This window comes from Synchiropus splendidus, chromosome 9, assembly GCF_027744825.2.
Source record: "Synchiropus splendidus isolate RoL2022-P1 chromosome 9, RoL_Sspl_1.0, whole genome shotgun sequence".
Taxonomy (NCBI): Eukaryota; Metazoa; Chordata; class Actinopteri; order Syngnathiformes; family Callionymidae; genus Synchiropus; species Synchiropus splendidus.
The window spans coordinates 21,827,869-21,842,923 of NC_071342.1; the positions used below are offsets into that span (position 1 = coordinate 21,827,869).

The window sequence follows — 15,055 nt, forward strand, 5'->3', positions numbered from 1 at the left end:
GAGAAAAGAGGGCAGACTCCCAACGAGCAGAGCGGACTCGTTCAGACGCCGTTACAACCCACGTTTCGACTTTATCGCCGTCGCAGAGCGTGATTGCTTTCCTCCAACTTAAACTTGTGTACTACTCCCAAAGCGAATGGACAGCTCTTAATTCCCTCCAAGACACTTGATCACGAAACACTCAAATCACTTATTTCGCACCGCTGTATTTGACCTTCGCCTCTGCTTTTGTCACTTTATGCCGTCATATCGTAAAGAGAGTGAATGAAACTGGACTCAAAACGGGTTTATATTCAACGTTTTGTCACCACAGTTCTGGTTTCACTTTAAAGCAGCACACTGATTTTATTCGTGTGTTGGAGTATAAATGACCCTGTTAAACGCAACTGGATCAAATACAGATAAATGGGATTCGGAGTTACACTTTAATGCGCCACAAACACGTTCGCACACAGATCCACGCAGGTAGATGGTCTGTGGAATGGGCTATTCACTTGCCTGTTGCTTGTAAGCTGGTAATTTTCCACCAGCCACGAGTGGGCGTGGTTACACGATCATGAACGCATGGGGTTAGAAGAGCGACCTAACGCGGCATCGGGTTCCTGACATGGGCACCGCTGCGATCCCTGGTCACTGTATGATTAAATGGTGGAGGAGAGGGGCAGCCGGGACTCGCACGGTGCTGTCAGAGGGGCACGGTGCGGCGGCCGGACCGCTTCAGTGTGCGAGCATGACAGCAGCGTCTCTGCCTGCGCGCTCACGTGGTGGAGCGCGCCGCTTGATGGAAAAATACTGGATATTGGTGGAGTGGAGACTGAACAACCCACGGAAGTCACTGCGAGGATTTTTTTTTTTTTGTCGAAGGGCGTTTAGAGTCTTTACCCAGCAACACCGTGCACCTCTCTGGCACACACGTGGTTTGCTGTGAAACATTATAAACATGCAGTTTTGTCTGCATTAGTTCACGTGAACCATTCAGAACATCGCCCAGTACTTTCTGTTCATGATCTTGTTTAATAAAATTGTTGAATGACTGGTTTTAAGTGCCCCCAGGCAATCTGACATCGGCTGGAGTTACTTCACAATCCATACATGCAGGATATGGTTATTCATTTTGAGCCACACAACAGCCACTTCAGGGACCTACACTTCACCTGCTTCGGCCATTTCACTCATAGGTTCTGTCAAGATGCACGCAACCATCATGACTTTCAAGTGGCAGCTTTAGTCTGAGTCTCAGCTGGATGACTGCTGCAAACCGTTCACGCTCTTAAAAACACTCTTTAAATCTGTGATCTTTTCTTTTGACTTTTGATTCGTTTCATGATGTGGTTCACCGTACAGCAATGCAAAAGTGGTAACCAGCGTCGGCTACACCAGCAGGCAGAAATCAAAGCTGTTCTTCTGTCATTTTCCATGTGTCTCCAAACTTGTGTCCCTCTGATACACTCACTTCTGATCTTGTCCTTTCTAGCCACGCCTACTCACATTAAGTGTGTCGTCATCCCTGACTATGACTGTGAGTCTCTAAACCAGACCTGGGCAAAGTGTGCGGCCCGATATTGCGGCCTGTATTTTCGTGGCCCATTCAGACATCAGACTAAAACTCTAACTAATATCTCCTCATTTTTCTACCTTTTTTGTTCTTCCTCTTTTAGTCACCACCAACACTTCAGCAGTAAATATAGCATGTTCTTGTTTTAAGACTAAAAATTTCTTCTTTTCATCGGCCATTTTAGTGCTTTTCTTGTTCCTCAAAATATAGTGAATACTGAAAGTATATTTTGAAATATATTGCCTTTTGATCTTGAACGTCTAGTCCATGGTTGATTTATGTTCAAATTAAGTGCATATAAATGAAATATTTCACTAAGTTTCCTGGCATATTTGCACTTCTGAATATCTTTAATTACATGTAATCATTTTTTCCTTGTTACTTAGGTGTGTATTTTGGATATTTTTCTATCATGTTTTGTAGTCATCGCTGTCTTTCTTTTGATGATGGCCCCTCACAACTGTTACAGTTTCTAATATGGCCCTTTAGGAAATAAAATTGCCCACCTTTGCTCTAAACCATACATCATGGCTTCATCTCCTCTGCTTCTCCTCCATCTCCTCTCGACAAATCACCTCATCAGAAGTTGTTAAATGTAAATATATGTACATTTTAATTTTTTTTATCAAGATACATTAACAATAAATGATATATTATGTAAGCACCTTGACTGGAGTGGCAGATCTGGAGATGGTCAACAACTTCAAATTGTGAATGTACATATTTTGTCCGATGTTGATTTTGGTCCCATTTTCAAATACCAAAGATTTTGTGCAACATGTAGAAAACTGGAATGTTCTTAATGTACACAATGCCCTGTCAATAACCGAATCATTAGTAATGTCCATTTGTTGCTATTCATGACCTTTCCAAATAATAGTGATCCAAAGTTAAGATCTATGGCAGCTCTGTGCTTCTCTCAGACCCAGAAAAAGGACCGACATTAGTAGAATTATTAGTTAGCACTGAACATGTGGTGCAGTTGGGGGTTGCCAGAGGAAGTGGGGTGGAGAATGACTTTGATCATACATGTCGATGTTTACCTTCCTAACTGCAGGTATTCCACATGACAACAGAGTAAATATTAGAGTAGGAGTGGCTTCCTTTCACAAGTTTGATTGACACCATTCTGGAAAGTGTTGTTGCCGCTTAAATCCACAATCACTCCAACGAAGAGCGTCTCAGGTTTTGTTTCTGCTGCTGAATATTTCACATGATCACACGGTGAAATCGATTTCTACTGAAGACGTCTGTCCTGGACCGGAGCTGTTCTTGGGTCAGACGCTTGGCCTACAGCTCTTGTTATTAACAAACAAGATGCTTAAGCCTATTATGTGTTGGTCCACACACTCTGTCCTTCAGACTGTCAAGCTGAGAGTCCTTGATGTGCATTCAAATGTTTATTGAAGGGTTACTAGATGTAGCCAATGTTATTTTATGTGACAAATTCTGAACCTGGTGGCGGGATGAACGTGGTACGCGGGGGTGGTTCAGTTCTTCTGCTGATAATGTGGTAGCTTGGCTGGTCTTCGGATGTGTAGGACAGTTGTAGATTGAACCATGCGTTGTTGAGTTTTTTCACGGTTGGTTAGGGGAACATGTGCTGGTTTATAGGTATGAAGTCAGAGTTGTTGACCAACAGGGAGGTTGGTTGGCCAATGTGTTGGCTGTTGTTTCTTCCACTTGGTGGGCCAGTTGGTCCGTCATCATCTCTGTGGAAGGTTGAATGGCACAAAGGTAGGAAGATATTAGAGTATGTTGGTCGATTGTTTCACATTTACTGGGTAAGGTAAGAGGTTAAAATAGGTAGTAGGTATGTCATGCGGTCTCCCATTTCGTTGGTTGTTTAGTCAGCAAAAAGTCAGAGAGAGCACATCTGGGTGGGAAGGGAGAAGATGAAGACAGGTCAGTTGGTTGTCGGTGGGTGGACGCGTCAGAAGAGTGGTTTGGTTGGGTGGGTCCATGAGTCCAGCCATCTTGATGAGAGGCGAGGGTCAGGGCTGTCAGGATCATAGAGAATCAGCGCTAGCCTGGAAAATACAACGTATAAGACATGCGCTAACCAAACAGGTAAGCTTACATTTTTACAGAAAGAATTTCCCCTGTCAACACTGATTCTCAGTTTGTGTAGAATGTAAGGAGGACTTTCATTATTGATTCATGAAGTTCTTTTGAAAAAAAAACCTGCACCACAGACCATAACATTATGACCATCTCAAAAGAGAGGTTGACTTACTGATCTTGTCCAACGTCTGCACAAAATCTAACCTAATCTTCAGTCCCTGACCTAGACTCCGTGAGAGAGGAGGTTATAATCGTTGCTTTTTGAAAATACAAATGAACTGACTCACCTAAAAATCATCTGTGGGGCTAACCACGCTCTTGTGGCGTGACATCTTAAAGCTGCCATGGTTTATCATTTACATGACAGCATGTGATTCAAGAGCTGTAGGCCTGAGAGCAAAGAGGAGCAGAGAGTGAAGAGGTTGCTTTGCTCGTAACCAAATGAACTGAAGTGAAATATTCTCTGGGTCAGTGAGATCAGAAGAAGTCGGCCGAGCTCCGCTCTCTGAGTCAAGTGCTGGAATTTATTGTTGCATACTCGTGAAGTTTGGAGGCCAGCACCCTGGCTCGGCCCGCAGCTGGTTAAATCTTGTTCTGTCTGGTTGGGACGTGGTAGTCCATTTACATATTTCATCACTGCACCACACCAGGGGCTGAGTTGCAGGCGGTGGTCAGGAGGGATTAGTCAAGGCCTGACCCCTGGCTCAGCCTGTCAGGAGACGTCAGAAGGTTCTCATACCGATACTACGTCTGTGCGACTCAGGTTCTTCATGATTTATGTATTTACATTTACAAACTTTTTTTCCTGCACATATTTCTGGAACAGTCACTTCTGCCCAAGAGAAACAGGAGTTCTGTCATCTGCCCTCGACTTGGACTATAGAGACTTTTTGACTTGTATCTGGGACAGGGCTTAATAAAACCGTGTCAGTAGATGGCGCTCTCTGGTCATCTTCACGCTGACCAAGATTATTGCCCAAAGAGCGCCGTTTGAAGCGTCATAAATCATGGTAGCTGATATTGTTTTGATGCATATTGAGGGTGACACGGCATGTTTCGCGCACACACTGCCGCATGCTTGTGGACTTTGAAGGTTTCAGTAGCACAGATTACGGCATCCACATAACGCCATACAATTGATTTAGGACCTTTTAATCAATTATTTATTTAAAAAAAAAAAAAATCACTGGTTCATGCTTTCTCGTAGAACATTTTATGCACAGAAAACAGCGACATCTACTGTGATGAGGTTCGTCTTTGTGATCCTGTAGCGACACCTGCTGGAAGGACTGGAAAACTTGCCACATGTAACGTAACTGCAACTCAAAACTCTCTGTTTTTAAAACTCTGCCAGCAAAGATTTTAGGCTGTAACGAAGAATCCGGTTGTGACTTTGGTAACTTGTTCGTAAAGACTGCACACATTAGGGAAACCCACTGACACTCTCACACTTTGTTCGACCTCTGACCCCTTGTATTGTCATTTCCTGATTAGTGACTTCGCCGTCATCTTGTGACAATAATCGAAGCTCAATTAAAAATGACGTCCAACTGTAAGTGTGGCGGTCCTTTAAGGCCGGTAGGGGGCGCATGTCCCGGAATCGCCTGTCACCCAAAACCAGGTCAAAGTTTACGGTGGAAAAGGGCTTAACAATTTGTGACATCTATTATCTATCTATTATTATAGTGTTTTAATGATCCTACCTATGATGGCCAGCTTCTCCTTCACGCCCATGGGGAGGTCATTCGAACTCAGCACAGGAAGGACGCAAGTTCCATCCAAAAACTCGCACGTCTGTTCACAATGTGGACGCCTAGGTGTTCAAGACTGACTGACTTGGTCTCACGGTTGTCATGGAAACACGACTGTATTCCCGCAGAAGAGCTTGGCCAGGTTTCTGCCGAGAGGAAAGCGTAGGGCTCTTAGTTCAGATCGCTGCCCCCACGACCTAAGCGCAACACTTCAATTAGTTCCTTTTGTAACCAACGATAAAAAAAAAGTGACGTTAGTGAGGGTAGACGATGCAACATTGAGATAAATGAGACGTGCAGATGCAAACAGACGGCAGTCCACATCGATGACATGCCTCATAATCTGCCATAACCTGCCATCTGCTCGCTGTTCTTCAATAATACTGGCTTGCAGCTGCATAGGGGGAAGGGGGGCGGGGCCAGAGGAAGAGAAGCCCTGAGGGGGCACGGGGTAACGGCAGGGCACGCGCGCGACGAGGGCGGAAGGAAGGAGGGGGCGGTGAAAGCGGAGCTGCGACCAGACAGCGAATCACATGAGCGCAGATCTGTTTACAAACTGAAGCAGGAGCAGCACACATCTGCAGGATGTGGACTCGCCCGCCGCACGAGGACTGAGGCGGCCAGCCTGGGTCTGCTGCCGTCCACATCCACATCGCCTTCACCTGCCATCGCGTGCTGCTTTCTTTCTCCACTTGGGCAGAGAGAACGGCGAGCTTCCTGGTCCAGGTCCGAGACGACAACAGAGCTCAGTCAGGGTTTGGATTCGAAGCAGCGAGTGTTTTTGTCTCGACCTCCAAAAGACTGGTTTGCTCAACGGATCACTGGACTTGACTGTTGCCATCACAGACTTGAAGGGGATCTGTGAATCGGCTCACTCTCAGACGAGGAGGACAAGGCTGGGCTTCACCTCTTGACTTCATCACCAGACGGTGAAGCGTTTTTCTGGATACTGCAGAGGTCACACCCGAACTTCCAGACCTGTGGTCTCAACTTCTACTCGCTTGATGTGTCATGTCCAGCGGTGCCTCAGTGAGTAGCAACTGATGATGGCTTCCCAAAATGTCTCCTGCGTTTTTTATGGATCCAGATGCAACTCGTTCACGTGTGACTCAGAGCTCCACTGGCACACAAATGTTCTCATCCCCTGCTGTTGTCTCTGTGTGGGATACCTGTGACTAATTTGAAATCCCAGCGAGACAATACAAAAAGAACAAGCACAGACTTATACTCTTGTAAGTCAGGATGGCGCATTACACGAGGATTTGAGTTTGTTTTTTTTGTTTCCAACCTTCTTAACTGCCTGTCAAGTTTGGGCCTGATTTCGCTCACACACCAGTAATCCATTCTTCTAGTTGCCACCGACAACATCCTGGTTGCTGGGTTAGTGAAGCCATCTGAACTGTGGTCGGGTCCGTTTGGTGGCTCAAGGACTTGAGGTGTCTTTAGTTGGAATGTGAAGTGTCACTCTCTTGGACTGTTTTGAGACTTTTTTTAAATTATAAATGGACAAGACTTGAATATTAACTTAAAGAACGTGTCAAGTTCAAGGCGTGTGGGGGCCAAATTGGGGCCCACTAGGTCATTTAATGTGGCCTACAAACGCAGTGGTCTCTGCTGTGATGTATTGTTTTGAGAATGAAGCTGAAGACACAGAGGTGACAGCTCAAGTGCAGGATTTGGGAGACAAAGTAATGTGTCGGACCAAAGAAGAAGGTAGCCAATGAGGTTGGTAGAAGGTGAAGGACATGAAGGTGTGACTCGAGGATCTGGGGAGGAAAAGGTGGAGGACATGAAGCTGTGACTAGGGCGAGGGGAAGGTGGAGGACATGTTGTGATCAGTGATACTGAATGTAATAAGAATATAAATAGCGCCAGACTTGGTTTTTAATTCCAGTTATTACACCAAAAAGTGTGTCAATTTAAACCTTGGGCCATTATTTGCGATCTGATTTCTGGTTCCTCTGTCAGCTGACTCAACAGTAGCTCCACTCATCTACTTGTTGTATCCAACATCTTTCACCTGCTGTCATGTAGAGTGCCGGCTGCCTTTTCGTGTTTCACTATCAATGATTTACAAACTCGCTGCTAAGATTACGCCGGGCTTCTCTTTTACCAAAACCACATTTGAAACCTTTTCTAAATCCGCCCACGGCACATGAGGAGGGCGCTTTCCTGATCTCACCCTTGACCTCGGGAGCGACATCTGAACCGCCAGATCATAAATTTGACCCCGACTCCCGGGGTGTGATTTGTGAGGAATGTAAAGTGTTCATGCTCCTCAGGTAAAATGTTGTTGTCCTTCACTCATGAGCCATGAGCAGGTCTTCTGACTGAGGTGAACACATTCCAGGGTGACGTCAGCGTCCGTGTAAAAGTCCACATGAAAAGTCGCAGCTCGCTTTCTTGTCCCGCCGTGAAATTAGTTAGTACGTGTGAGATGTTTTAAGGTGCTGTGCGTCAAAGTACTTTCCAGGTTTGAGCTTTAGAATGTAGTTCAGACATGAGATATGACAGATGGGCTGCCAATACAAGCGCAGATTTAAAGCCATATTGCATTTCAACGAAACAAGAGGCAGCCCAGTCGTAGTACGCAGCATCTGTGGGCCAGACCTTATAGGTTACACGGATACAGCACACACACCGGCTCCTAAAACCCAATCCCATATCCTCGAATCAGATGGCGGTGCAGGAATGTATCAGACCTCCCTAATGCTCTCATGAATTCTCTCTTTATGATACAGCTATTATGCTGCTCTGAGGCTTGAGGCAGATATGTGTCCACAAACCAAAGAGCTCTCTCATTCTTGAAGACCGTTTTTACCATGTTTTTTTTGTACGTTTTTTTGCACAATGACGGCTTATTTCACTTTAATAGTAGGAATAGTAGTAATACTAAATTAGATTCAAATAAATATTATACATGTCGACTTAGATTAAAACTCAAAATAAGATGGATGGTTTGGAATGGGAAATGACTGAGAATGAAGGAGGTCCTTTCTATAACTATTCATAACTTCATACATCATCGCCGAAGTAAACTCTCAAGTGTTCCGTCAGTTGTCAGGCATGTCTGAGTCAAATTCACATTGTCGTCTTTCTGCCTTTATCTCAGGGTGACCCCACTGAGGACACCCCGGTCGCCTGCTTCGACATGGCAAGTGAGGAGCTCTTCCATCTGCCGCTCAACGTCTACATCATCATCCTCGGCATCGGCCTCTTCATCCTCATGCTCAGCCTCATCTTCTGCTGCTACCTCTTCAGGTAAGAGCTCGACTGAGGAACGATGTTTTCATCACAAGACACTTGAGTTTACCTGCAGGCTTAAGTCTGATTTTATTTAAATGTCAAGCTCTTAAATTCGCTTTTGCTCATCTTTCATGAGTTGTTCCGCGTCAACACTGAAGTAAAGCAGAAGCCTTAAAATCGAATTTAAAAGCAGAAATATGGTTGAATTAAAATGAAATAATTTCTGCACATGTTCAGCAGTTGTTTGCCTTGTGCTGTCGGGTCACGGGATTCCAGGCGCAACCTGCTGAACGACTTCTGCGAGTTGTTTTTCATGATCAGAAAGAGATAATGGAAAGATGGTGATGGAAGGAAGACGTGCTGTTCACGCACCAGTTAAGATTCTTTTTTTTTTAAATGTCACGGATGAGCTTTAAAGCAGGTGACTTGCATGTTTCTGTTGCAATAGGAGGGACACGTGTGATCCAAACTTGTTCATTTGGGTCATGAAATTCGCTCCCCTCTTTGCTTTTTCTTTTTTCTTTACCGTTGAATTTGTCGTAGCGAGAGCCTGGGTGAGAAACCAAAGACGGTTGACTATTTTTATATCTGTCATCGAGAGAGGCAGCGGGAACAAGGTCACGAGGAACAGAAGTGGCTGTGAGCCGTGGATGAAACAATGCGGAGAAGCTCTGAAAAACGCACAAAAAGTCTCTTGAAAATCTGATATGACGATATTTTGGGTCATATCTCCAGCTGTGCAGCTGTTTTGTAACCAGATATGTCAGAGGTGTGCAGCTTGCAATCCGACTGCTTCCATTCAGCCTGGAGTCATCAACTTTTCACTGTGGTTTTTCCTGTTTTCAAGGTTTGAAGTTGAAGTTCATCTTTAACAATATTAGGGAAACAAACTATATTAATCCGTGACAGCAGCTCAGGGGAGTGTAGCTTGAGTGAATTGGTTTCTCTAAAGAACTGTAATAGCGTTGAGCTGGCGAATTGTAACTAAATAAATAAACCATTCTCCACATACCATTTATGGTTTTGATGCTGTTGCTTTGTCCATTTGTCTGTTGGTGTTTTAAAAAGTTATTGGTGGATTTTGATGACATTATTGGGGAATATGTGAATCTGGATCCAGGATTTAAAAAGAATTCTTTAACTGCAGCTCCAGTTGGGGCTGACTGGAGCTGCTTGGTCTGCGCTCTCTGAGTGCTTTTCCAAGAGTTATCCAGAGTATCTCAAAATCAATGGGGTGAAAAGTGGGTCATTTGAACTGCTGTTTCAAAATGTTTCGGTTATTTGTGTTGTTAACTAAAAGAAGGAATGAGTTTTGAGGAGGTTTTTGAGCAAGGTCACATGATACTTCGACAATGCTAACTGCTAGCTTCTCAAGCTAACAAATGTCTTAACTGTCAGACTCATGAATCTGAGTTAACAACGCAGAGTCCTAAATGTGTCATGCAGCTTGTGTCAATGTGCTAACTAGTCAGGGCAAAGCCTAGAAATCCTTATAATGCCTTCAACGTCCCTTAAAATGTCATACTGTTTAAATAAACTCTGACAGTTCCAACTCTTCTCTTCAGATAGTATGATCGGGCGGACTGGAATTTGACAGTTGTTTTAGACAACTTTGTTTTGTTTGATGAGTGCAAGAGTTGAACACACCTGTTGCACGTGAAACTCAAGTTTGGGATCCCTTTTAAGGCGTCTGTCATGAATGTTCTTTCATTCTTTCAATTCATGTTTGTGAAGCCGCTGGTGAGAGATCCACTACATTCTCGTGCAGTCCATTTGACAGTTTTGAAAATCTTGATCTTGATTCTAGACTCTTTTAATTGAGTAAAATTTGATGATAACCTGAACGATATGTTTAGAATCGTGACTTAATGTGGTGGTAGAAAGAAGCAGGGAACATTCAGGGAGGATTTAAAAATACATTGCGAGTACACAAAAAGATGTGGATGTACATCTGTGGACTTGAACGCGTCCTGCTGTCCCAGTTTTTATGAATCAATTCATGACTAAAGATATACATGGTGAAGATGCGCAGGCTCTTACTTGTGTACGGCATGTTTGGAAATTCCACAGCTGCGTTGAAGCTATGTTGTCCAAGCTGAGACATGTTCGGATTAAAGCAGATATATAGAATATATAGGGCAATAAAATGACTGCTTTTGTTGCAGACTCCGGCGTCAAGGTGCGAGAAATCAATACGGCTACAATGAGGTAACCGAAGAGTGGTGTTTTTCTCTGCTCCTGTGTTTTCATGTGGTCTTAATCTTTCTTTCATTTCCAGGTCGTTTTGAAAGGAGCGGGGAAGAAGCTGAGTCTTCTCGGGGTAAGTTTTGACTGTCATGACATCTGACCTACTTTAATTTTAAAGTATCTTGTGGTTAAACTCACAAATCCCGAATCTACTTTTTTGACAGCAAACATGTGCAGTGTGTTTAGAGGAATTCCGGAGCCGGGACGAGCTCGGCGTGTGTCCCTGTTCGCACGCCTTTCACAAGAAGTGAGTTCTGATCCCTGCGCTCCTGGATTGCATGGTTGTTTCAGTGCATCAGACCTTTGTCACCTTGAGTCATGACGTAGCACACGATTCAAGAGCGACAGAACTCGAGGAACGGGTCGATGGCGACCACAGAATCTCTCTCTAGATGTGAGTGAGGCCTGATGAAACCGCGGGAGGATTCCTGACAAATCTGCTCGGCGTGTTTCAGCATGATTTGTTTCATCTGTTTTGCCCTGCGGCGCAGGCGTGACTTTGATGGCTGCGCTCGTGAATCGACTCGTTGAATCGGCTCTTGTCCGGTAGCGCCGGTTCCTATGTACATATCCTCCATGACAGATCTGGTCTAGCCAGCTCGACTGACGTGTCGACACTTGAACCGCCCTGTGGTGCTGAGGATGAGCGGCGCACTCAGTCTCTACCAGTGAATCACTGAAGAGACTCGAGTAGATGAGCCACTCGAATGAATATGATTTCACAGTGAGTTAGTGCTCAGTTCAAAAGCATCGGAGCAAGATGGCCCTTTGTTGGAGTCCAGCTTGAAGCAAATAATTATTGAATAATTGAATATGTCTGTAGTGTGAGACTGTCAATGATGAGATGATGCTCTTTGTCTGTAGCCCTCATGATGATGGAACCCAGATACTGATTCATAACTGGAGCCACAGTTTCCTGTGACCCGCAGTAGAGAAAGCAGTGTATTATTGCCATGTCACACTCGGTTTTGTGCGACATTTCAGTGCTGTAATGTGCATCTACATGGCATGTGTTAACTGTCAAAAGACCCACTGATTCCTAGACCTGGAATCACCAGAGAAGTTGGATGGGTGGGTGTGAATGCAACGTGTTTGTGTGTCTGTGTGTGAGAGTGAAAGTCAGAACTTTTGTGTTTACATGCATGTACCTTGGCTGTGACCTTTAGCACTGGCTGGTCATCATAGGTCATCATAGAGACACATCACATCCCCTTTCTCCTGCATCTGACCACTTGTTTTTTTGATGAGTCACAATTTGAAAATCTCCCTCGGTTATACCTCTCAAACAACTGAGGATGTTTCAAAAACTACTGCTGAATTTAGCAGATTGTGTGAATGTTGAGGCTTTGCAGTCTCTACAGTAAATAGTTTGCAATTGGCAGCGAGTTGAAAATGAGCCACATCTCTTTTTTTTTCTGAAAACAAGCCCCAGCATTAATATTGGAGTCAACGGGCCAGGAGTGGAATTGGCCACACATCTGTGAGGCTCATGCAAAAGTCTCACAGCATTTCAGAGCACATCACAAGAAAGAGGAAGAGTCTGTCTGGAAAAGTGGCAAAAAAATAATTTGTCTAGAGTGCATCGTTTCCTCATGGTGAGCGGCGAGAGACAAAAGTTTGAGCTCATTTTTCAGGCTTCTCTCACAGTGACTGATGGTGTTGGTGCACACTCATGACTGAGCAGAAAATACCCATTTTTTTTTTACTATATCTGATGAGATTTGAATACAGTTTCAAGAAAAACAAGCTGAGAGATATTTTGGAAGATTAGAGATGTCACTACATTTGAAGCTTTGTATTGAATCTTTAGGTGTAAATATGCAAGCTAATGAAATTATTTAATTAATAATATTTTTTTTTTCTCCTCCTCCTCTATTTCATTTGCTGCGCAATAATAAAATAATACATTTTAGAAATGGCGCGCCAATTGTTCTCCAGCATAGAGGACATGCATCGTCTCAAACTTTGTGGCGATTCTAAAATCACCACAAAGTTTGAGACGATTTTAGACTCGATTTTAGTGCTGCTGGCAGTTAGCTTAGCCACTACCAGGTGTGGCTTTGTCATGACAAAGTGAAGAGCTGTATCTGTGGTTGCTCCCCCTCAGGTGTCTTCTGAAATGGCTTGAGATCCGAAGTGTGTGTCCGATGTGCAACAAGCCCATTTGTCGCATCCAGCCCGACAACACGCAGTCACCAGAACAACCCCAGGGCCTGCTGGAGGTGTGAAGAATGTCCAGGTCTGGCTCGACAGATGTCGCCTCCACGGCTGGCTTCAGAAGGTGGAAGGAAGGAAAACAAGCCGAGTGTGGAACTCTTGAAAGCAGGAGACGCCTCACCTGTGGTTTTCTTCCATGACAACGCCCACAGGTCATGTGACGCTGATCTGTCATTTCTTGTAAATGGAACTGGAACAGTTGAATTAAACTTTAACCACCTGAGTGAGGGTGGACAGCCATGAGCCACAAACACTGATAAGGCGCGGATTACTGAAGCGAAAATTAAAGGTATGGCTCGACAAAGTGATAAGACCTTGTTTAACCTTGATCAAAAGTGCCTTAAGTCATGGTGAACACATTTTATGTATCAGTGAAACGTGGTGAGATATATATATATATATATATATATATATATATATATATATATATATATATATATATATATATATATATATAGTCCGCATCCACTTGTATTTCAGAAAGTCACTTTAACAGTATGTAATGTGTAGTTTTTGTTGCGTGTGGGGCAGTAGTTTCTTCAGAAGGGAAGCTCCAGAGCTGGTCCTCTCATTGGGTGATTTGACTGTCTGTCACACTCTCCACAGTGTAGGCATATTTGTGCCACAACAGATTTTGATGGTAGACATGATGTGAAGATGTTAAGAACAGAAATGTGAGGAATTAATGTCACTAATCCCACTGTCGCCACGGCCTCTGCTATCATTATCAGAATTGAAATGATCCCTCTGGGGATGAGTTGATGTTAACCAGCTGAGACTGGGATTGTTATCTTGATAACTACAGCTCCCACTTCCACAGCCCATACAAATGGCACTCAATGCTGTGTCCATGTTCCAACTGTTAAAAGTTGTCCAACTTGAATAAAGTTTTTATGGTTGTGAAACATCACAGTACTGGACTTCAAAGCTTGGATGAACTGAGTCAACCTGAGGATGAAATCTGGTGCACTCAAGTCATTTTATTTGGCTCATACGGGCTTTAAATATGTATACACAAAAGTAAATTCTTTACCGACCTAAACGTCCTCCAAATATAGATCATCATCTCATTCAAGCTTTGCCCTTCAACAGGCTTTCTCTGGAAAGAAGAGACCACAAGTGTAGATTAGATCAGAGTCAGCTTTATCACATGTACACAAGTAAGGGATCCTGCATTTAATCGTGAGTACATGTCTTCAGCAGTCTGCTGGTCCTGGTTCCTAGGCTGAAGCAACGATCAGAAGGGAAGTGTGCAAACAGTCTAGTGCAGGGTTGGGCAAACCGGTCCTCAAAGGGCCGGGCTGGTGCGGGTTTTTCTTCCGACCCATCAAGCACACACAGTTTAGCTAATGAAGCTTCAGCTGAAACAGTCAACACCAGACTGATATGCAACTGATCCGAAGACACCTGGAATAGCTGGAGACAGGCAGCATCTACGCAGGCTCCTCATGATGTGGCAGGTCTTCATGAGCAAGCTGGCGGCCTCAGGAGACAGGGGTGGTCCTGGACGTATGGATGGGGCCATCCACGCTTCCTCTGTCTATCATCATGTCATTTATCCTCAAAAAAATAAAAACAAATCTAGGTGCCCATGATGAAAATCAATGTATGAATAAAAGATCACGTTTTGAAGACTGTCTTTCATCACTAGCTCTTTTTATTGTTCAAGAATTTCACCTTATAGTTGATCTTGATGGCTACTCGTTTCTCATTGCATTTTCAATCGCTGCTGCTTTGCTCAAGTACTTCAATTTTCTTTTCACTTGCTTGTTCACTGATATTGCAGACCATCTAGTTGAGTCAGCACAATGTCATTTGTCCCCTAAATCCGTGTTTTTCAGCTGCCACAGCGACTTTTCATTGAGAAAAACCAAACCACCAACCACCAACGGCTCGAGAGCAACTATGTATTGTTGATATTGTAGAATATCCCTTTTATTGTGTGGGAAAGTGAAGACACAGACACTCCACTGTG

At 44.0% G+C, this 15,055-nt stretch overlaps 1 protein-coding gene across 1 annotated transcript; it reads left to right on the top strand.

Moving 5' to 3' along the window:
- Positions 1-5,918: 5,918 nt before the first annotated feature.
- LOC128764818 (RING finger protein 122-like) lies at positions 5,919-14,691 on the top strand. Its single transcript, XM_053875007.1, has 6 exons — positions 5,919-6,399; positions 8,483-8,631; positions 10,782-10,824; positions 10,895-10,936; positions 11,028-11,110; positions 12,971-14,691. The coding sequence occupies exons 1-6, from the start codon at positions 6,382-6,384 to the stop codon at positions 13,089-13,091; spliced, it is 456 nt and encodes a 151-aa protein (XP_053730982.1). The 5' UTR covers positions 5,919-6,381; the 3' UTR covers positions 13,092-14,691.
- Positions 14,692-15,055: the final 364 nt, after the last annotated feature.